General features: G+C 43.2%; 1 protein-coding gene across 1 annotated transcript in view; it reads right to left on the reverse strand.

Annotated features, from left to right (window-relative positions):
* Window positions 1–23,206, reverse strand: part of LOC124131828 (protein-cysteine N-palmitoyltransferase HHAT-like) — a 39,322-nt gene extending 16,116 nt beyond the window's left edge. The window contains exons 1-8 of the mRNA XM_046495313.2: window positions 22,924–23,206; window positions 19,051–19,234; window positions 11,694–11,758; window positions 10,561–10,671; window positions 9,758–9,952; window positions 7,114–7,371; window positions 5,020–5,342; window positions 2,130–2,165 (exon numbers count right to left, since the gene is read on the reverse strand). Of these exons, the coding sequence (XP_046351269.2) occupies window positions 2,130–2,165; window positions 5,020–5,342; window positions 7,114–7,371; window positions 9,758–9,952; window positions 10,561–10,671; window positions 11,694–11,758; window positions 19,051–19,225 (1,163 nt within the window). The 5' untranslated portion in view covers window positions 19,226–19,234; window positions 22,924–23,206. The remainder of the gene's footprint in view (window positions 1–2,129; window positions 2,166–5,019; window positions 5,343–7,113; window positions 7,372–9,757; window positions 9,953–10,560; window positions 10,672–11,693; window positions 11,759–19,050; window positions 19,235–22,923) is intronic.
* Between the last annotated feature and the right edge of the window lie 1,906 nt (window positions 23,207–25,112).

Raw genomic sequence — 25,112 nt, forward strand, 5'->3', positions numbered from 1 at the left:
TTACAATGCAGTGTCATAAACACAGTGTTACAGGGTAGTGTCATCGGTACAGTGTTACAATGTAGTGTCATCGGTACAGTGTTACAATGCAGTGTCATAAACACAGTGTAACAGGGTAGTGTCAGCGGTACAGTGTTACAATGTAGTGTCATAAACACAGTGTTACAGTGTAATTGTCATAGATACAGTGTTACAATGCAGTGTCATCAACACAGTGTTACAGTGTAGGTGTCATAGATACAGTGTTACAATGTAGTGTCATAAACACAGTGTCACAATGCAGTGTCATAAACACAGTGTTACAGTGTAGTGTCATAGATACAGTGTTACAATGCAGTGTCATAAACACAGTGTTACAATGTAGTGTCATAAACAAAGTGTTACAGTGTAGTGTCATCGGTACAGTGTTACAATGTAGTGTCATAAACACAGTGTTACAATGTAGTGTAATAAACACAGTGTTACAGTGTAGGTGTCATAGATACAGTGTTACAATGTGGGTATCATAGATACACAGTGTTACAATGGAGCTTATATGAATACAGTGTTACAACCGTGGTGATCAGGGCAGAATAGTCTTCAGCAACCCATGCTTGCCATAAAAGGCGACTATGCTTGTCGTAAGAGGCGACTAACAGGATCGGGTGGTCTGGCTCGCTGACTTGGTTGATACATGTCATCATGTCCCAGTTGCGTGGATCGATGCTCCTAATGTCAATCACTGGATTGTCTGTCCAGACTTGATTATTTACAGACCACCGTCATATTGCTTGAATATTGCTAAGTGTGGTGTTATACAATAGACAAACAAACAGATACAGTGTTAAAATGAAGTGTCATAGACAGTGTTACAATGTAGTTGTCATAGACACAGTGTTACAATGTAGGTGTCATAGACAGTGTTACAATGAAGTGTCATAGACAGTGTTGCAATGTAGGTGTCATAGACACAGTGTTACAATGTAGGTGTCATAGATACAGTGTTACAATGTAGGTGTCATAGACAGTGTTACATTGTAGGTGTCATAGACAGTGTTACAATGAAGTGTCATAGACAGTGTTGCAATGTAGGTGTCATAGACAGTGTTACAATGAAGTGTCATAGACAGTGTTGCAATGTAGGTGTCATAGACACAGTGTTACAATGAAGGTGTCATAGACTGTGTTACAATGTAGGTGTCATAGACAGTGTTGCAATGTAGGTGTCATAGACAGTGTTACAATGTAGGGGTCATAGACAGTGTTGCAATGAAGGTGTCATTGACAGTGTTACAATGTAGGTGTCATAGACAGTGTTACAATGTAGGTGTCATAGACAGAGTGTTACAATGTAGGTGTCATAGATACAGTGTTACTATGTAGGTGTCATAGACAGTGTAACAATGTAGGTGTCATAGACAGAGTGTTACAATGTAGGTGTCATAGATACAGTGTTACTATGTAGGTGTCATAGATACAGTGTTACAATGAAGTGTCACAGACAGAGTGTTACAATGTAGGTGTCATAGACAAAGTGTTACAATGTAGGTGTCATAGATACAGTGTTACTATGTAGGTGTCATAGACAGTGTAACAATGTAGGTGTCATAGACAGAGTGTTACAATGTAGGTGTCATAGATACAGTGTTACTATGTAGCTGTCATAGATACAGTGTTACAATGAAGTGTCACAGACAGAGTGTTACAATATAGGTGTCATAGACACAGTGTTACTATGTAGGTGTCATAGGTACAGTGTTACAATGAAGTGTCATAGACACACAGTGTTATAATGTAGGTTTCATAGACAGGGTTACAATGTAGGGGTCATAGATACACATTGTTACAATGTAGGTGTCATTGACAGAGTGTTACAATGTAGTTGTCGTGGACACAGTGTTACAATGTAGGTGTCATAGACAGAGTGTTACAATGTAGGTGTCATAGACAGTGTTGCAATGTAGGTGTCATATCGTCATATTTGTAGGAGTTCACTTATAAAAGTGAACTTATCCACAATTAGTGGATAGAAACTGTTAATAATAGAAAATAGTGTAATTGATTAGATACATTAAAAGTTTGAACTTGTTTCAATAGTATATTGTTTTGTTATCTTCACTCCACACAGTGTTACATGGAGGTGTACTTACTTTCTGAGGAATGTGTACAGACCTCTGTCAAAAAATCTGAAACAAAAATAAATGGGTTATCACCAGTGAGAGGTCTCACCCATCTAAAGACGTTGGATACCATTGTTCATGCGCAAACCAGACGCGCATGTAATGGCGAGTATTTGTAATGCGGTTACGTCCCTTTGACTTGCAGCTAATTGAACTTCCGCCAAAATGAACTCATAGAAATGTAAATTTGGGCAAGAGTTACCTCCCCTGATTCATTATTTTAGGGGTATGCTGTGTTGATTGAAACTAATTTGAATATCCTCTGGTGACATGTTGTTTTTATTTCATAATTCAATTTTACAATGAATAAACATTAGAAATAAGCCAGTTTGAAAAATATCTTGATTTTGTAAAATGCTTTTTTGACTGATGAATCAATTTATTTGGAAAATGTGCTTTTTTTAAAGTCAAATGATGTGTGAAATAAAAAAAGGTTTTGACTTGAATTTTCATTTTTCTGTTTTGTGTCATATCAATACTGTAATATGTCTATTTAAAAACACTCATTTAATAATCAAACTTTAAAATGACCATTTTATTGGCAAAATGATTTTATCATCCGGTGCCTCTAGACAGCGCCACTTATTTAAACAATGTCCTGGTGACTTGGTTTTTTTATTGTGTAATTTGATTCAGGACAAATTTTCCTACAAAATGATACCAAATATACCCATTTCTTGAATTTTTTGTTTTGTGTATGCAACCTCTTTAACCAACACTCCAGCAGCATGATGGTGGGTGACACTAGGGACAGCATCACTTGTAGTCAGGTGGGAACAAAACCAGTCCCGCCTTGACTCTAAAACAGACACATAGTTCAACACTGTCCTGCACGATGTGGATGCTGCAACAGTGCATTATTCATGCACTCATCAAATAGGATAAATAGTAGGAGTGTACTGATATACTGTAAATCATGAATTAATGCGAGCGTGAATTAAATGCCAAAAATGCAAGTGGTCACACCTGCAAGTCCAGACAGATGTCACCCTTTGTTCTTTGCGACTGCGTCAAAGGCCGACACGAGCCAGCGCGCATGTATTGTTTTTGCGGAAGGACTTTACTCAGCGCTAATAAGCAGTGCTATTTGGTGTGTGATTGGATTAATGTAAGGTTGGATTAAGGTGAGGATTCTAAATCTGACTGAGGACATCTTTAGATAGAAATCTACTGATGCTTGAGTGAGTGAGTGAGTTAAGTTTAACGCCGCTTTTAACATTATTCCAGTTATATCGCAGCGTGTCAGCTTAATGTGGGAGGAAAGCCCAAAGTGATGAAAGTCTCAGACGTTTACCACTTCGGTGAAACCCACGAGCACGGGTATGGTGCTGACAAACCTAGAAACATAATTGGGGCGAACCGGGATTCGAACCCACAATCATAGGTTTCTGGCATGCTCAAGGGACGCAACTCTGCACAGCGAATCGCGGCTCCTAAGACGACTGGGCCACCCGTGCCCCCACTGATGCTTGAGAGGAGGGGGTGTCGCATACTTATTGAGTCTCATTTTTGGCTAGGGTCCAGTCGTCGCATTCTTTTGGAGACACATTAATTTCACAATTAACAGTATTGAACTATTGATGTATTTCACTTGTGTGCCCTACGGTAGCTCTAATTCAATAGGAATTCTAAAATGCCAACAGTATTGTCGATAGTATGCATAAGAATCAATACATGTACCGTATATCGCTGTGTATAAGGCGACCCCACGTATAAGACGACCCCCCTGTACACGCCTTAAAAATCAACCCAAAATCCTATACTCCGTGTATAAGGCGACCAGGAATGAAACACATCACAAGTCTGACTGATATAGAAGATTTAATGTGCGCTTTCCGACTGTAGCTTATTTCGCACACGGACATCACAAGTTAGTTAGTTAGTTACTTTGGAGATTTAATGTGCGCTTTCCGACTGATGCGTATTTCGCACACATCACAAGTGCGCACACAAACCTGATATATGCAATAAAAATATGTTTATCTTGCGTTGTTTTTTTTCTACAATGATAGGTCGCGTGTGTAACTCCAGCACACGTCGCCATTTTGTGTTTACACGGTACGACACCAAATTGGTGCCCGTAAAATAAAATTAATTTATGAAGTCATAACATATAAGAGACAATGGTGAGTAATTTAATCGCCAATTAACTATGTTGTAACTAAGTAGGCTTATGTTTGCTTCACATTCAGCGTGTTTATTCCACAATCACTAGTACCTGGTACACACTGTCTCCAACACTTGTTAATACAACTGTAAAAACAGCGGGAATTGATTTCAGCTTCACCGGTTATCACATGTTAGGTCACATGTGCAATATGCAAATGCTTACCGGTACTTCCGGCTCTCTGCTCACGGATGTTGATTGTTTTACCGTGTCAGGTGGTTTGTCAATCTGCATCGAGGCGAGGGTCATTTCAACTTTATTTGCAGAAATTATTAAACTTTATTCAAGGAAAAGAGATACAAATCATGTTTATGTATGGAAATAGTTATTGGAACAGTTATTTAGGACGAAATGCGAAGTTTTATTGTCAAATGCTGGGCTGGCTATCGGACGCCGGTTGACATCGCCAGTGGAAAAAAATGTGAGATCTTCGACTCCGTGTATAAGACGACCCCCCTTCTTAGCCTCCTCATTTTAGGTACGAAAAACTCGCCTTATACACAGCGATATACGGTAGTTGCAATAATCGATTGTTTTGCATAGTATTAATGATACTATTGGTATTTTTAAATTTCTATCAAAATAGAACTATCATAGGGCAAACAATTGCAATAATTTGATAGTTTGATAGTTCAATATACCTTTAGACTTCAAATAGTCATCACTAATGAATAAAGCAGAACCGTCACTTACTTCCACATATCAGAATATCGGTAGATATACGAGATGCACTTTGGTCCTAGTGGTGGGTCAAGGTTGTCTAGTCTGGCCACTTGACCTGGGAGGTCATAGAGCACCAGATATTTCACCATGAAGTACTGCCCCATTGTGTAGCCAATGCCGGTGAGGGCCCACAGCGACATCTCCTTCACGGCGGTGATGTTGTGCAGCAGGCCGTTGTAGTAGAGATAGTGATGGGCTAACTCCAGATAGAAGGCCCAGAAAAACACTCGCACAAATCCCTTCATGGAAGTCGTAACGCGGTCTCTTGTCCACACAGCTGGTGGAGAATTGATCTGAAACAAGCATCCATCACTTGAAATATTTTTTGTCTGCTTTCTCTAATTCATTCGGGGCGGTCGGGTAGCCTAGTGCTTAAAGCGTTCGCTCGTCATGCCGAAGACCCGGGGTCGATCCTACATGGGTACAATGTGTGAAGCCCATTTCTGGTGTCCCCCGCCGTGATATTGCTTGAATATTGTTTAAAGCGGCGTAAAACCATACTCACTCACTCTAATTCATTCAGAAACATTTCATTCTTAGGCAACAATTGTTCTTAACAGTTGTCTACCTGTCCTCTGACCTGGAAAAAATATATCTCAAAAGTATTCTTGTTTATCCCGCAAAAGATACAGACATGTGTTAACCACGAAAAAGCACATGATACTATAACTGATAGGGTGCCATCAAAATGTACTCTGGTACAATACGGTTTTTATTCTGTACCCAGACAATATCTATTTGTACCTCGATGCTGGAAATCTTGCGAAAGTGTATGTTGTAAATGTATCCTCGATCGGTTTACAGCATTCAACAACACATCTGTTCCCCATGGAAATTCCAAAGAACTTTCTGTGTATTAAGATAGTAAACGTTTTCCCGAGCCAATTGACCTTGTGCAAAGAGTTATCTCCCCCAAAAGCGTAAAGCAGGTTGATGTTGAAAACATCTTGTGATGCTGAACAAGAACAAAATTGGTGTACACATACACTGGGTTAGGTCTGGGTTAGGTCTGGGTTAGGTGAGGTCTGGGTGAGGTGTGGGTTAGGTGAGGTCTGGGTTAGGTGTGGGTAACGTGAGGTCTGGGTTTGGTGTGGGTAAGGTGAGGTCTGGGTTAGGTGTGGGTTAGGTGAGGTCTGGGTTAGGTGTGGGTAAGGTGAGGTCTGGGTTAGGTGTGGGTAAGGTGAGGTCTGGGTTAGGTGTTGGTTAGGTGAGGTCTGGGTTAGGTGTGGGTAAGGTGAGGTCTGGGTTAGGTGTGGGTTAGGTGAGGTCTGGGTTAGGTGTGGGTAAGGTGAGGTCTGGGTTAGGTCTGGGTTAGGTCTGGGTTAGGTGAGGTCTGGGTTAGGTGTGGGTAAGGTGAGGTCTGGGTTAGGTGTGGGTTAGGTGAGGTCTGGGTTAGGTGTGGGTAAGGTGAGGTCTGGGTTAGGTGTGGGTTAGGTGAGGTCTGGGTTAGGTGTGGGTGAGGTGAGGTCTGGGTTAGGTCTGGGTTAGGTGTGGTCTGGGTTAGGTGTGGGTTAGGTGAGGTCTGGGTTAGGTGTGGGTTAGGTGAGGTCTGGGTAAGGTGAGGTCTTGGTTAGGTCTGGGTTAAGTGTGGTCTGGGTTAGGTGTGGGTTAGGTCTGGGACGAGTAAATCGGTAATTGGGTCAGGTGGGTCCTGAGAAGGACCTGGGTACCCACAGGACTACCCGGACCTGTGGTATGTGACAGTTTGTTTAATGACAACAATAATCAAACTCCATGATTACACTACAAGTCGCTTAATGTTTTCATATATTTCAAACTATGCATGCATTCCTTCTGACATATGTTTGAGTAAAGATAAAGCTTCAGTCAACTTCAGGGTAAGAAAGATCTGATCATTTTATGCATGTATCTAAGTAGTTTTTGCCAGAGCTCCTGTAAAACAATTCCCAATTGGACATATTATAGCCAATTCTTGAGACCTACAGCTGGTACCCGGGCAGGGTCTGGTAATAGGGGATCGGGAACCCGGGTAGTAAATGTGGTCTCGTCCCAGTCCTTGTCTGGGTGCAAGACAATGAATGGTAAAAATGTCAAAAGCTTCACCTGCAGTTTAAACTTGTCATAAGTGATGAGTGGTCCTGTGAAGAAGAGTGGGAAATAGAACATGTACAGCAGTAGATCCCACATGGAGAAATGGCCGCAGTCAGTTGTCTTCTCCTTGGAAGTAGAGTTATTCCCCTTTGCAGCAATGTACCTGCTTCTCTCCAGACTGAAGCTTGCATAGCGCAGAATGACCAGAGCTAACACAAATATGAACAGATAGTATCCTTCCGGGGTGTTCGGGATACCACAAAGTTGTTGCTGGAATGCAAAGAATTCAGCTCAAAACTCACCTGGGACATTCAAATTCAGCTGGTGTCAAATCACTGTCAACAATAAAATAATGCATCACTAAATTAATGTGGGTACCAACCACTAGCCTCAAATATGTCATGAAATTAATGCAAGTTTCCCACCCTTTGCTCATCTGAACAATTTTATGACAAGTCTTGGCTATCACCATCAATTTTTCCTTTTGTCTGTATTAGGGCTGGGACAGGTAACTCGGGTACCTGGGTCGCTTGGGTACTGAGTAGGACCCGGGTACCCACAGGACTACCCGGACCCGTGGTTAGTCACATGATATATTGTTTAATGACAAAAAATATCTAGATCTCTATGGTTACACTACAAGTCACTAGTGTTCACATTTCTTTCTGACTGCGCACCCATTCCTTCTGATTTTTCATGTGGTTGAAAAAGATATAACTTAATTCAGCTTCAGTGTATGAATCACCATATTGTTTAATACATGTATCTAAATACGTTTTGCCAGGGCTATGCTAAAAATGTTCCCAATCGGACATTTTGAGACATCTACGGGGTGAGTGAGTGAGTGAGTGAGTGAGTGAGTGAGTATGGTTTTACACAGCTTTTAGCAATATTCCAGCAATATAACGGCGGGGGACACCAGAAATGGGCTTCACACATTGTACCCATGTCGGGAATCGAACCCGGGTCTTCGGCGTGACGAGCGAACGCTTTAAGCACTAGGCTACCTGACCGCCCCACATCTGAGACCTGCAGTGGGTACCCGGGTAGGGTCGGGTAATAGGGGGATGGGTACCCGGGTAGTAAATTTGGACTCGTCCCAGCCCTAGTCTGTATCATGGTATGAATATCAAGCTTCACTCCTAAATAGGCCTGAGACCTTGTTGGAATATGTGTATGTATTATTTCAAACGATTTTTACTTATGCTGTGGAGATGAGACACATAGACCGACAAACCAATGTAAATGTCAATATTCCAGCAATCATGGTGACAGGTGTTATTCCTTGTCCTACGGACTGACTGACTGACAACCCTTAATTTAGGTGCATAAGGCTAAAAAAAATAATAGTCTTGGTTCTCAGGCACCGCCCACATCATCATAAAGTCTGCCACTCGTTTCGCTTTTATTTCCATTTAAAAAAAAATTCCTAATACTTAAAAACAATGTGATCCAATATAGCAATCAGTTACTTCCCTTTACATGCGCACTGATTAACTGTGTATCTCATGTTAGGGTCATAGCGTCAATGGGAGCTTGTTTATATAGGGAGGCCCTTTCCCAATTTTAATTCTGGCTACTGCTATACAAAGATCTCAGGACATACCATTACAGGTCACATTAGAATAACCCTTCACGAACTTTGACTGGACACTGAAATGACTAACAAGAAGTCAGTCAGAAAAGAGCTTTCTCAGGCTATACAGCACCAAATTCAAACTGGCAACTTCCTTTCTAGAGGGCGGTCAGGTAGCCTAGTGGTTAAAGTGTTTGCTTGTCACGCCAAAGACCCTGGTTCAATTCCCGACATGGGTACAATGTGTGAAGCCCATTTCTGGTGTCCCCCGCCATGATATTGCTCGAATTTTGCTAAAAGTGGTGTAAAACAATACTTATCACTCACTCCTTTCCAGACTACACTTAAAAAAATATTCTTACAAAAGATCTCCATTTAAAATTTGAAAACTAAACAAAAGAACATGCTGGACTTTCTAACAGGTGGCTTAGATTGTATGGCAGTATTTCTCACAGGCTGTTCACAGCCTCTTCTGTTCAAATGTTCATCCCATTGAAGCGAGAGATAGACAATGATTTTGATGGAATCATTCATACAGCCCGTAACAGTCTTTCAGAATACCCAATGTTAACGTTTTTTGAGATTATATGATCTAAAAAAACATTCTGTCGTTTGATCTGGTAAGAGACGCTCTGATTGGTCAGAAGAAAGGTTGTTCTGATGTGACCCCTTTATAAGATGTCCGGAGATCTTTGTTTTGCAGTAGCGAGACCTTAGCTCTAATTTTAACGAAACTGGGGATATTATTGTTATCAAATTTAAAGAAGTTACATCAATTTGATTTTTGTGTTAATGAAGGAAAAGTAAAACAAGTGTGCACACTTTGCGTAAATCCGCTGCGACTATGATTTACACAGACTACACATCAGTTTTTACGTTTAAAACTCCATGAAAACAAAAATTATTGACGTCAAAACTTAAGTTAACCATACCATGATTAACCTCTTTGATAGGCATTTAGAAGTTGGAGTACTAAGTAAGTGATAACTTCCATGATAACGGTGTTAGAACCTACACCGAAACGTCGCTCTTAATTGTAATTAAGAAGTTGCTCATCCATAAATTCTTATCCCTTCTTACCATGATTGGTGCAAATGCTTGATAGTTGAGAGTAGACAGCAGCAAGATAGTGACGACCCACACCAGGGGGAAGCTGCCGACCGAGGAGGCCACGTAGCAGATACAGCCATGTGAGATGAAGAACAGCACCGTCCGGTATCCCAGGAGATACGACACGCTCACGAGGGAGTATGTCAGAAACACTGGCTTTCGAAGCTGGAAATAAAACAACGTAACAATGTCATATAGACTGGGAGATACAACACTGTCATGGGGGAGTACTTCAGAAACACTGGCTTTCGAAGCTGGAAATAAAAACAACGTAATAATGTCATGTAGACCAGGAGATACAACACGCTCACGAGGGAGTACGTCAGAAACACTGGCTTACGAAGCTGGAAATAAGAACAAAGTAACAATGTCATGTAGACCAGGAGATACAACACGCTCACGAGGGAGTACGTCAGAAACACTGGCTTACGAAGCTGGAAATAAAAACAAAGTAATAATGTCATATAGACCAGGAGATACAACACGCTCACGAGGGAGTATGCGAGAAACACAGGCTTACGAAGCTGGAAATAAAAACAAAGTAACAATGACATGTAGACCTGGAGATACGATACCATCACGAGGAGAATGTCAGAAAGTTTGAAATAACAAAAGAAACTAAGCGTGTTACACTGGTTTCACAATATATATTGTATATCAAAGAAAAGAAAGAATTCAGACAGGAAGGTGCTTGTAAATCCATACTTTTTAACTGTGACATTCTTAAAATGTATCCATTTTGCATGTTATCTGATCAGACAGTGCCAACTTACATGAAGAAATCGTTTCTCTACAATCCGAGCAATGATGATATGGCCGACACCCCAAGGTAGGAGGTTCCAGAAATAACCTGACCAAAAATTCCATTCGTAATTTGAAATGTCCTGAAAAATATATTACATATCATAAAACACCAAATACATTGTCAGTTTCATTACAACCTAGTGCTACATTCTTTGGGATAATTTTGATTAAATGAGTTTTGTTTTAAGTTTGTTTGACTGTTGTTTAACAATGCACTCAGAAATCTCAATAAACTTAGATCTGAGATCTCGCTACTGAATGACAAAAATCTGAGGACATTCCATTACGGGTCATGTCACAAGCTTTCATCTGACCAATCAGAGCATCACCGAGTGTAGATGAGGAAAGTGACAGTTGGAACGTGTTTTCTAATCATGCAACCTCTAAGGTTAACACGAGGTATTCTGTACGACAGTTACATCCTGTATGACTGATCAAAATAATCATCTCTCTCTCGCTTCAGTGGGATAAACATTTAAAATGGATGAGACATTGCACACTGTTGCACAGCCTATTCTTTTGTTCAGTATTCAAATTTTGAATCGAGAACTTTGTCAAAATATATTTCAAGCGAGGTCTGAAATAGAAGTCGCCAGTTCAAGAGAGCTGCTTTCTGATTAGCTAATGTTGACTACCTGTGAGTCATTTCATTGGTCGGTCAAAGGTCAGGCAAGGGACAAATTCTAACGTGGAATCCCAATGGGGTACAACCAGCATAGGTTGCTAGGGACCAATTCTAGCCTGGAATCCCAATGGGGTACAACAAGCACAGCTTGCACGGACCAATTCTAACCAGGAATCCCCAGGGGGTACATCCAGCATAGGTTGCTGGGACCAATTCTAACTTGGAATCCCCAATGGGGTACAACCAGCACAGCGTGCTAGGGACCAATTCTAACCAGGAATCCTAATGGGGTACAACCAGCACAGCTTGCTATGGACCAATTCTAGCCTGGAATTCCCATTGGGTACAACCAGCATCGGTTTCTGGGGGCCAATTCTATCCCAAATTATCCACCAGGCTTTTGTTTTATGACCTAACACATGTTACAATGTTTTAAACCTAAGTCTATTACTGTACAGAAATGACAAGGTATGGTACCTTCTTCTGGCCCAGAAATGACCAGCCATCAATGAAGTCATCTTCGGTCAATGACCACAGATAGCCTGCAACAGACACAGGTAAGTATACATTTATGTACCACACTTCACCACTAACCCCTGTGTTTTGTGTAATTGGTCATGCTTTCTTGGGCTTGTCTTCATCTGTGTGTACTTCAAGATAATGTGCACATGTTCCTTTTACGTCTTACAGTAAGATATCATTAATTTATGTAAAATTGTGATACAGTCATCAGAGTGTGAGATTATATTTATTTAGACTAGTTTACGCATCCATGTTTCGACTTTGATAAATTTATATGACCACATTTATGTGGGACTAACTACAAGAATGGTGTACTGGGGACCGATACTGACCTGGATCTTCATGGGGGAGACACTAACTACAAGCATGGTGTACTGGGGACCAATACTGACCTGGATCTTCATGGGGGAGGCACTAACTACAAGCATGGTGTACTGGGGACCAATACTGACCTGGATCTTCATGGGGGAGGCACTAACTACCAGCATGGTGTACTGGGGACCAATACTGACATGGATCTTCATGGCAGGGCACTAACTACAAGCATGGTGTACTGGGGACCAATACTGACCTGGATCTTCACGGGGGAGGTACTAACTACAAGCATGGTGTACTGGGGACCAATACTGACCTGGATCTTCATGGGGGAGGCACTAACTACAAGCATGGTGTACTGGGGACCAATACTGACCTGGATCTTCATGGGGGAGGCACTAACTACAAGCATGATGTACTGGGGACCAATACTGACCTGGATCTTCATGGGGGAGGCACTAACTACAAGCATGATGTACTGGGGACCAATACTGACCTGGGTCTTCATGGGGGAGGCTCTAACTACAAGCATGGTGCACTGGGGACCAATACTGACCCAGATCTTCACGGGGGTGGCACTAACTACAAGCCTGGTGTACTGGGGACCAATACTGACCTGGATCTTCACGGGGGTGGCACTAACTACATGCATGGTGTTCTGGGGACCAATACTGACCCAGATCTTCATGGGGGAGGCACCAACTACAAGCATGATGTACTGGGGACCAATACTGACCCAGATCTTCATGGGGGAGGCACTAACTACAAGCATGGTGTACTGGGGACCAATACTGACCTGGATCTTCATGGGGGAGGCACTAACTACAAGCATGGTGTACTGGGGACCAATACTGACCTGGATCTTCATGGGGGAGGCACTAACTACAAGCATGGCGTACTGGGGACCAATACTGACCCAGATCTTCATGGGGGAGGCACCAACTACAAGCATGGTGTACTGGGGACCAATACTGACCCAGATCTTCATGGGGGAGGCACCAACTACAAGCATGATGTACTGGGGACCAATACTGACCTGGATCTTCATGGGGGAGGCACTAACTACAAGCATGGTGTACTGGGGACCAATACTGACCTGGATCTTCATGGGGGAGGCACTAACTACAAGCATGGTGCACTGGGGACCAATACTGACCTGGATCTTCATGGGGGAGGCACTAACTACAAGCATGGTGTACTGGGGACCAATACTGACCCAGATCTTCATGGGGGAGGCACCAACTACAAGCATGATGTACTGGGGACCAATACTGACCTGGATCTTCATGGGGGAGGCACTAACTACAAGCATGGTGTACTGGGGACCAATACTGACCTGGATCTTCATGGGGGAGGCACTAACTACAAGCATGGTGTACTGGGGACCAATACTGACCTGGATCTTCATGGGGGAGGCACTAACTACAAGCATGGTGTACTGGGGACCAATACTGACCTGGATCTTCATGGGGGAGGCACTAACTACAAGCATGGTGTACTTGGGACCAATACTGACCTGTCTCAACAAGGGGGAGGCACTAACTACAAGCATGGTGTACTGGGGACCAATACTGACCTGGATCTTCACGGGGGAGGCACTAACTACAAGCATGGTGTACTGAGGACCAATACTGACACGGATCTTCACGGGAGTGGCACAAACTACAAGCATGGTGTACTGGGAACCAATACTGACCTCGATCTTCACGGAGTGGCACTAACTACAAGCATGGTGTACTGGGGACCAATACTGACTTGGGTCTTCACGGGGGAGGCACTAACTACAAGCATGGTGTACTGGGGACCAATACTGACCCAGATCTTCATGGGGGAGGCACTAACTACAAGCCTGGTGTACTCGGGATCAATACTGACCTCGATCTTCACGGGGGAGGCACTAACTACAAGCATGGTGTACTGGGGACCAATACTGACCCAGATCTTCATGGGGGAGGCACTAACTACAAGCATGGTGTACTGGGGACCAATACTGACCTGGATCTTCATGGGGGAGGCACTAACTACAAGCATGGTGTACTGGGCACCAATACTGACCCAGATCTTCATGGGGGAGACACTAACTACAAGCATGGTGTACTGGGGACCAATACTGACCTGGATCTTCACGGGGGAGGCACTAACTACAAGCATGGTGTACTGGGGACCAATACTGACCTGGATCTTCACGGGGGAGGCACTTACTATAAGCATGGTGTACTGGGGACCAATACTGACTTGGCTCTTCACGGGGGAGGCACTAACTACAAGCATGGTGCACTGGGGACCAATACTGACACGGATCTTCACGGGGGTGGCACTAACTACAAGCCTGGTGTACTTGGGACCAATACTGACCTGGATCTTCACAGGGGAGGCACTAACTACATGCATGGTGTACTGGGGACCAATACTGACCCAGATCTTCATGGGGGAGGCACTAACTACAAGCATGGTGCACTGGAGACCAATACTGACCTCGATCTTCACGGGGGAGGCACCAACTACAAGCCTCGTGTACTGGGGACCAATACTGACCCAGATCTTCATGGGGGAGGCACCAACTACAAGCATGGTGTACTGGGGACCAATACTGACCCAGATCTTCACAGGAGTGGCACTAACTACAAGCATGGTGTACTGGGGTCCAATACTGACTTGGGTCTTCACGGGGGAGGCACTAACTACATGCATGGTGTACTGGGGACCAATACTGACCCAGATCTTCATGGGGGAGGCACTAACTACAAGCATGGTTTACTGGAGACCAATACTGACCTGGATCTTCACGGGGGAGGCACTAACTACAAGCATGGTGTACTGGGGACCAATACTGACCTGTCTCAACAAGGGGGAGGCACTAACTACAAGCATGGTGTACTGGGGTCCAATACTGACTTGGGTCTTCACGGGGGAGGCACTAACTACAAGCATGGTGTACTGGGGACCAATACTGACCTGGATCTTCATGGGGGAGGCACTAACTACAAGCATGGTGTACTGGGGACCAATACTGACCCAGATCTTCATGGGGGAGGCACCAACTACAAGCATGGTGTACTGGGGACCAATACTGACCCAGATCTTCATGGGGGAGGCACCAACTACAAGCATGATGTACTGGGGACCAATACTGACCTGGATCTTCATGGGGGAGGCACTAACTACAAGCATGGTGTACTGGGGACCAATACTGACCTGGATCTTCATGGGGGAGGCACTAACTACAAGCATGGTGCACTGGGGACCAATACTGACCTGGATCTTCATGGGGGAGGCACTAACTACCAGCATGGTGTACTGGGGACCAATACTGACCCAGATCTTCATGGGGGAGGCACCAACTACAAGCATGATGTACTGGGGACCAATACTGACCTGGATCTTCATGGGGGAGGCACTAACTACAAGCATGGTGTACTGGGGACCAATACTGACCTGGATCTTCATGGGGGAGGCACTAACTACAAGCATGGTGTACTGGGGACCAATACTGACCTGGATCTTCATGGGGGAGGCACTAACTACAAGCATGGTGTACTGGGGACCAATACTGACCTGGATCTTCATGGGGGAGGCACTAACTACAAGCATGGTGTACTTGGGACCAATACTGACCTGGATCTTCATGGGGGAGGCACTAACTACAAGCATGGTGTACTGGGGACCAATACTGACCTGGATCTTCATGGGGGAGGCACTAACTACAAGCATGGTGTACTGGGGACCAATACTGACCTGGATCTTCACGGGGGAGGCACTAACTACAAGCATGGTGTACTGAGGACCAATACTGACACGGATCTTCACGGGAGTGGCACAAACTACAAGCATGGTGTACTGGGGACCAATACTGACCTCGATCTTCACGGAGTGGCACTAACTACAAGCATGGTGTACTGGGGACCAATACTGACTTGGGTCTTCACGGGGGAGGCACTAACTACAAGCATGGTGTACTGGGGACCAATACTGACCCAGATCTTCATGGGGGAGGCACTAACTACAAGCCTGGTGTACTCGGGATCAATCCTGACCTCGATCTTCACGGGGGAGGCACTAACTACAAGCATGGTGTACTGGGGACCAATACTGACCCAGATCTTCATGGGGGAGGCACTAACTACAAGCATGGTGTACTGGGGACCAATACTGACCTGGATCTTCATGGGGGAGGCACTAACTACAAGCATGGTGTACTGGGCACCAATACTGACCCAGATCTTCATGGGGGAGACACTAACTACAAGCATGGTGTACTGGGGACCAATACTGACCTGGATCTTCACGGGGGAGGCACTAACTACAAGCATGGTGTACTGGGGACCAATACTGACCTGGATCTTCACGGGGGAGGCACTTACTACAAGCATGGTGTACTGGGGACCAATACTGACCTGGATCTTCACGGGGGAGGCACTAACTACAAGCATGGTGGACTGGGGACCAATACTGACCTGGATCTTCACGGGGGAGGCACTTACTACAAGCATGGTGTACTGGGGACCAATACTGACTTGGCTCTTCACGGGGGAGGCACTAACTACAAGCATGGTGCACTGGGGACCAATACTGACACGGATCTTCACGGGGGTGGCACTAACTACAAGCCTGGTGTACTGGGGACCAATACTGACCTGGATCTTCACAGGGGAGGCACTAACTACATGCATGGTGTACTGGGGACCAATACTGACCCAGATCTTCATGGGGGAGGCACTAACTACAAGCATGGTTTACTGGAGACCAATACTGACCTCGATCTTCACGGGGGAGGCACCAACTACAAGCCTGGTGTACTGGGGACCAATACTGACCCAGATCTTCATGGGGGAGGCACCAACTACAAGCATGGTGTACTGGGGACCAATACTGACCCAGATCTTCACAGGAGTGGCACTAACTACAAGCATGGTGTACTGGGGTCCAATACTGACTTGGGTCTTCACGGGGGAGGCACTAACTACATGCATGGTGTACTGGGGACCAATACTGACCTGGATCTTCATGGGGGAGGCACTAACTACAAGCATGGTTTAATGGAGACCAATACTGACCTCGATCTTCACGGGGGAGGCACTAACTACAAGCATGGTGTACTGGGGACCAATACTGACCTGTCTCAACAAGGGGGAGGCACTAACTACAAGCATGGTGTACTGGGGTCCAATACTGACTTGGGTCTTCACGGGGGAGGCACTAACTACAAGCATGGTGTACTGGGGACCAATACTGACCTGGATCTTCATGGGGGAGGCACTAACTACAAGCATGGTGTACTGGAGACCAATACTGACCTGGATCTTCACGGGGGAGGCACTCACTACAAGCATGGTGTACTGAGGACCGATACTGACCTGGATCTTCATGGGGGAGGCACTAACTACAAGCATGGTGTACTGGGGACCAATACTGACCTGGATCTTCACGGGGGAGGCACTAACTACAAGCATGGTGTACTGAGGACCAATACTGACCTGGATCTTCATGGGGGAGACACTAACTACAAGCATGGTGTACTGGGGACCAATACTGACCTGGATCTTCACGGGGGAGGCACTAACTACAAGCATGGTGTACTGAGGACCAATACTGACCTGGATCTTCATGGGGGAGGCACTAACTACAAGCATGGTGTACTGGGGACCAATACTGACCAAGATCTTCATGGGGGAGACACTAACTACAAGCATGGTGTACTGGGGACCAATACTGACCTGGATCTTCACAGGGGAGGCACTAACTACAAGCATGGTGTACTTGGGACCAATACTGACCTGGATCTTCATGGGGGAGGCACTAACTACCAGCATGGTGTACTGGGGACCAATACTGACCCAGATCTTCACGGGGGTGGCACTAACTACAAGCATGGTGTACTGGGGACCAATACTGACCCAGATCTTCACGGGGGAGGCACTAACTACAAGCATGGTGCACTGGGGACCAATACTGACCCAGATCTTCATGGGGGAGGCACTAACTACAAGCATGGTGCACTGGGGACCAATACTGACCCAGATCTTCATGGGGGAGGCACTAACTACAAGCATGGTGTACTGGGGACCAATAGTGACCCAGATCTTCATGGGGGAGGCACTAACTACAAGCATGGTGCACTGGGGACCAATACTGACCCAGATCTTCACGGGGGAGGCACTAACTACAAGCATGGTGCACTGGGGACCAATACTGACCCAGATCTTCACGGGGGTGGCACTAACTACAAGCCTGGTGTACTGGGGACCAATACTGACCTGGATCTTCACGGGGGTGGCACTAACTACATGCATGGTGTACTGGGGACCAATACTGACCCAGATCTTCATGGGGGTGGCACTAACTACAAGCCTGGTGTACTGGGGACCAATACTGACCTGGATCTTCACGGGGGTGGCACTAACTACAAGCCTGGTGTACTGGGGACCAATACTGACCTGGATCTTCACAGGGGAGGCACTAACTACAAGCATGGTGTACTGGGGACCAATACTGACCCAGATCTTCATGGGGGAGGCACTAACTACAAGCATGGTGTACTGGGGACCAATACTGACACGGATCTTCACGGGAGTGGCACAAACTACAAGCATGGTGTACTGGGGACCAATACTGACCTCGATCTTCACGGAGTGGCACTAACTACAAGCATGGTGTACTGGGGACCAATACTGACCTGGATCTTCACAGGGGAGGCACTAACTACAAGCATGGTGTACTGGGGACCAATACTGACCTGGATCTTCATGGGGGAGGCACAACATGAGTCGAAAAAGGTTTAAAATTCCATGACATGGATGATAAATAGAATCTTAACCTTTGATATAAAAAATATCAACACGAGTCGAAAATTTAAAGTTACATAAAATTATGATAAACAGAATCTTACCCTTTGATGTCAAATATATCGGCAAGTATAAACTTTCATCGACACGTCTTGATATCAAAAGACACGCAAGTGAGAATCTCTGTATAGCCTCTCTTCATGTGACCTACTTACTTTGAGATGCTTCAAACAACTTGTATGTGACATACAATATGCTGCCTATTCCTGTGATCCAGTAGAAGATGGATTCTGGTAGAGGAAGTCGTCCATGTAGTCTTTGGATGCCACCGCCGCCGGAGGCTGGACATGTGTGAGGGAAGAAGCCTGACGCGGAAGTCTTCAACACCATCGTGAATATCTGAAGGGAAGTATTGCATTGTCTCTGTTAGATGAAACATCTATGGGGAACAACTCACTTCCCTCCCAAAAAATAATGTCATCCACTTCACGACGTCATCAATTTGCGAGTGCATGTTCGAATCTCCAGAAATAGCGTCATGATAGGATGTTTTATAAACCATGTTTTGTTCTTCATTGTTCCTTGCAATTTATTGAGTATATACCTTATATTTATAAATAGCAGACAAGAGTTTGAAGGACTTGTTTCAAACTTTATAGGCCGGACATTTGCCCGTGTCTAGTCATTGTCAAAGTAACCAGTACTCAAAGGGAGTTCAATATCCACTTGGCTTTGATTTCAGGGTTATTTATTGCATTTATTTATTTATTTCAGGGTTATTTCAAACACTTTTCTTTTCCCCAAATAATCTCACATGATACCTACATAAGGCTTGTCGACCAATGCCTTTGCAGCCAGATCGCAGGAACGCGCCATATTTCACGGGATTGTAAACAAAGAAGTGGGGGAGATAATTCAATTACAGAAACACAGGTTGACCACAAGTCTACCATTATGACTGATATCATTATAGGCATGAAAAGGGTAAAAGATAGGAAAGAATAAGAATACTCGTTTTTTAAGGCAACCACAGTTAAGTGCACTGATATCGATGATAACTACCTCAAATGAGTTATCAAATAGAAATTAATATGTATTTGGTAATTACTGCTTAAATTGGCAGAGATGTTATTTAAAGTAATTTGTGTACCACTGCCAAAATAGCCAATTGAAATGAGAAATGAATATTGTTTGTGTAAATATATCTAGTTATGGAATATGTGAAATGAAAACATTCCTACAATCATAGATGCTAAATATATACTCACCAACAAAAGAAACACAAATACCATACATGTGATTTAAACAATATTTATTTCCAAGAAAAAGGAATGGGATCGGTGAACAGGTTTGACCGATTTAAACTACTCTCCCTACAAAGGATATAAAAGTGTACCATACATGTCGGTTAACAATGGTTAATATATGAAGAATTACTCATATTCAAGGGATATATTACATTGGTTCGACGCACAAAGGAACATACTGTAATGTTGTGTGAATCGACGCTCATGAATGTATCACATGTGACATTATAGATCAATGACTCGAGATACACCATTTTTCTTGTGCAGGATTAGCGTGTAAAGTTTGGAAATCACATGCAGCATATCGTAATATAAAGATCCTCTGCAGTAACACTTAACTGATCGTTAATTTTGTCATGAAGTGGTACACGTTGGAAACCATCTCTTCTTAACATACATGCTTCCCTATATGTTTCTTGGGTTAGCTTTTCTTTTGGCACTGAGTCTAGATGCCAGGACTAGGGGTGAGTGAGTGAGTGAGTTGGGTTTAACGCCGCTTTTAACAGTATTCCAGTTATATCGCGGCGTGTCAGCTTGATGTGGGAGGAAAGCCCAAAGTGATGCAGGTCTAAGATGTTTACCACTTCGGTGAAACCCACGAGCACGGGTATGATGCTGACAAACCTAGAAACATAATCGGGGCGAACCGGGATTCGAACCCACAATCATAGGTTTCTGGCGTGCCCAAGGGACGCAACTCTGCACAGCGAATCGCGGCGCCTTAGACGACTGGGCCACCCGTGCCCCCCCAGGACTAGGATGAGAGGTTGGGCCTGGGTGAATCGGCAGTCCTAGCAAGTCTGATTAACACGGTTAAAGTCATTCACACCTAACTTTATGTCTGCTAAATCAAATGTCATGATGTACATCTAGCTAATACTGCCATTGTAAATGTATCATGGAAATGTTTTCCAAGTAAAAACTGTAATAGGAATAGGAACAATTTCACTCCAGAAACAGATGTTCCCTGACAATGACAGATACTATAGCTAAATTTATTTAGATTCCAAACTAAGAGCCATTATTTATATTCAAGTTATGGACCTTTGGAAGTTTGTAGTTTGGACCAATTATCAGTCTCTGAGCAGGTCCTGATATATCCGTGACTGGTGATCTCAATTACATGGAGATAACGTCTTATTTAACACCTGGCACTAATTACATCTAAACCAAGCAGGAACTAGGAACTATCATTGTCACTTACATCAGGATGTATCTGATTAACCTCAGAACACATTAAACTACCGATTATGAAAACTTAACCTTTAGATTAATTCTCCAAAGTATGTGTCATTGCAGTGTAGTAAATCAGCCTGATCTATATCATGTGCTGAAAGTTTGTCAACTAGCATGAAACGACATAACTTCTTCATATCTCAGGATAGATGAAATATTTTACATATATGGTCTATAGTTGTAAGTCATGCTGTTTTACTTGGGTACAACTCTAACATTCTGTTAAATCACATTATACTGGCATGCAAAAAATATATACATGTATCAAGAATTAAAAAAAAAAAATTGTCACTTGAAACGTTTCTGAAGACTTCAATTGATATATTTCGGATAGAGAAATCAATTGCACACAAAAACAATACAATAAGACAAAATGGAAAGATTTGGCAAATGAACTGTCCAGTTAATATGTCTCTATTTTTTTATTTCTTTTTTATTATTATTTTTTTATTTATTTATTCATTTATTTTATTTTATATTTTTTAAATATTTTTTTACACAACCAATTTGTAAGGATTTAGCTTCACACTTAGTTAATAAATATGGCAAATATTTACCCGTTTTCACCATTTGTAAACTTTGATGGACACCTGTAGCAAACTTAAACTTGCTGACCTGCTGTCTGCTGTATAGGTAACCTGTACCTAACAAGTATGCTACAAGACGTGCTACTCCATGTATAACTCTGTAATGTCATATACTGAATTGAATAAAAAATATTTTTTTTAAAACAAAAAACAGTTGTAAGTCAGCTGCCTACACTATTGCACAAATGTTGATTTATAATGCAGTCACTACATCAATAAACCTGAATGGCAGTAATTTATATGGGGTTGGTACATGCAAGCCATATGGTAATTAAAAAAGGGAATGGCTTTAAACAGCACAATATCCCCAACCTTTGTTTGGTATTTCCCGATGCCTTTTACATCCAGACTACATTGAGATGTCAAAGCAGTTATTACCATATGTGGTACAAAGTTAACATCATCAAAATTATAATATCTCACCAAAATAACATAGAAAGTTGCTAATTAATGTTTGTGCCCCTGCCTAGTCAATACTGGCCATGACATTGGACAAAACATACCCATTCTTTTCTTGTGTTCATGACTTCTGTAATAACATACTTATCCAGTGTGGAACAAACACTGAAATTGTGTAATTGTTTTTTGTTTGTTTGTTTGCTTCTTGCACTCAGCAATATTCCAGGTACATGACGGCTGTCTGTAAATATATTTAAATAGTCAAGTCTGGACTAGCCTACGTAATGTAGGGTCATGTCTTGACTGTTGGACCCCATCACGGGATTCCTGTCTGGACCAGACAATCCAGTGATTGACATCATGAGCATCGATCCACGCAATATGTGTACATGACATCCAAGCAACCAAATCACCGAGCCCGACCCTTTTAGTCGCCTCTCACAAGTTGCTGAGGACCTATTATACGTGTATTCCTACCTGGAATCTCACGAAATTAACGCGTATGTCAAATTGTATCGATCTTATTAACTTATTGAAGAACGTATGTATGTCATCTTACCTTTTCGTCTGAAAAAGCCAAGGGCTTGCACTTCGTGGGTCGACAGTATGGGACGGGTGGGTGTGGCAGTGTGTGTGTGGCCACACGTTAGTTGCACTCGTTCAACAAAGCTCTTGCCCGAAACGGAACAACATATCGTATGTCACTTATGACAGCGTAAGTAGTTGTGCCACGCATGTATATCCGATTACATACCACATGTGTGCGTGGCACCAGGGGTAGGCTCGTCGACCAATGCCATTGCAGCCAGATCGCAGGGACGTGCCAAATTTCGCGGGGATTGTAAACAAGGAAGTAGGGGAGATAACTTTCAATTACAGAAACGCATGCTGACCACAATTTATTGTCTCTCAGCGAATATAATAAAAAAAAAATTAATGGGTATCAAATACATTTGTATTTCAGTAATTCATATGCAATGCTGCGTACACTCTGATTCAACTATAGAACGATATAACAATAGCCCAATAGATATAAAAGAAAAGAATAAGTTGTGTTTCCTGTAAACTAACACAGAAACTTACAGAATTGTTGTTTTTTTTTATCTCATTTAAAACTTTATTTCAACAAAATAAAAAGTAAATTGCAAATGGAAGCCAGAGCAATCCTTAATTTCAGGGCTGAGGCAATCTAGACTTATGATTAACTCCTTTTTAATGTTTAGGGCTAAATATTTTATTGATTTTGAATTTGAATAAAAAAATATATATGTCAACGTGGAAATACTGGCCAAGCGTATCAGATATATAGTTTTTTCATGGCATCCAGCGAAATGCTCTACGGCATCCCGAATACCTCAGGCTCAACATCGTACTAAAAGGGGGTTGGCTGGTACCCTCAATAATAGTTTTGTATTTTCTTCAATATTTGTCTTTCAACTAGCGACACCAAAAATCTCTTTAAATAATGTTTAGTCACTTAAAAGTTGCTGTCCTCGTAGCTGACGGTATACAACAAAAGTAATTCGATCTGGACTAAGTAAATCAGTTCAGCTGCTATGGTTATCATAGGCAGCGTTACGCCCGAATCTGTAACAAGCAGAACAAGGCCGGACACACCATCATTTAAGTAGATGTCAATTAGGTAATGATATAAATGATATTGAAGTGGCCAGTGTAATGAATTATTGCAGTTAATGCACAAGACATCTGAACTTAATAAGATTCAGATCTTCAGATTACAGCTTAAGACGGGCCCACAGGAGCAGGTGGCTGTGTTGGTGTGTGTTTTGGGGGTGGGGTGGGGTTTGGAGCTAAATATATGTAAACGTCCAGTCGTGAGCCGAACATTTTGAGTAAGCACCCGTTACACAATCAAAGCCTCGATGAAAAAACTTGGACAAAGTTTTTGAAAGTGTGAAATCTCCGTGGAAACGCGGAAAATCGCGGTTTTTTTAAAAAGCTAGTCCTAGGAAAAATTCAAAGTTTTTCAAATGTATTCAAATGTTACTAACATTCTGTCTAAAACTTTGACAAAGTTTTTGAAAGGCTTTGATGGAATAGAAAGAGATCCTATTTCACATCACACTTTGATGGACTTTGAAGTCATTTAGACCATCAGAATGGAAGAAACCCCCTGTCTTGTGTTCTGCCTTTGAATGTTTGGCCTCATGTTTTCAAGAAGAAACCTGAACGTTTCCCTGCCCATTCTTAGTTGACCGAGTAGCCTTTAGCAGTATTCCAGCAATGGGCTTCATACATTGTTGCCATGGAGAGAATAGAACCCGGGTCTTCGGCGTGACGAGCGAAAGCTTTAACCATGCACTAGGCTACCCAACCGCCCCCTTTTAGCCATAGACACTGGGATACTCTCAATTCCATTCTTGGAGAAGGGTATAGTAAGCACTAAGCTGATGCCTCCTCTATTATATGGTCTCTGCTCCTCTGTAGCCATTCCTGGAACTGTTTATTTCTTTGCCTACCCGGACGCTGCCTCGTCAACATGACAATAGCGCACAATACACAAAATACACATTTTAGGTTTCAGGTTTCCTATTGAAAGCTCAGGAATATTTACATAAAATGGTTTGCACTGCTGACGTGTGAAGAAAGTAAATTTCCAATGTGACGTACCGGGGCACGTGTTATTTCAGGACATCCTTTTCGTGTGGCTCGATGACTATCCTCAATGTGTACAGCTTGCCGTGGGTTCATAGGAGAAAGCTTTCTCTCTGGCCAAGGCGGGCACTT

This window comes from Haliotis rufescens, unplaced genomic scaffold, assembly GCF_023055435.1.
Source record: "Haliotis rufescens isolate VD_foot unplaced genomic scaffold, xgHalRufe1.0.p SCAF_3, whole genome shotgun sequence".
In the NCBI taxonomy this organism is placed as follows: domain Eukaryota; kingdom Metazoa; phylum Mollusca; class Gastropoda; order Lepetellida; family Haliotidae; genus Haliotis; species Haliotis rufescens.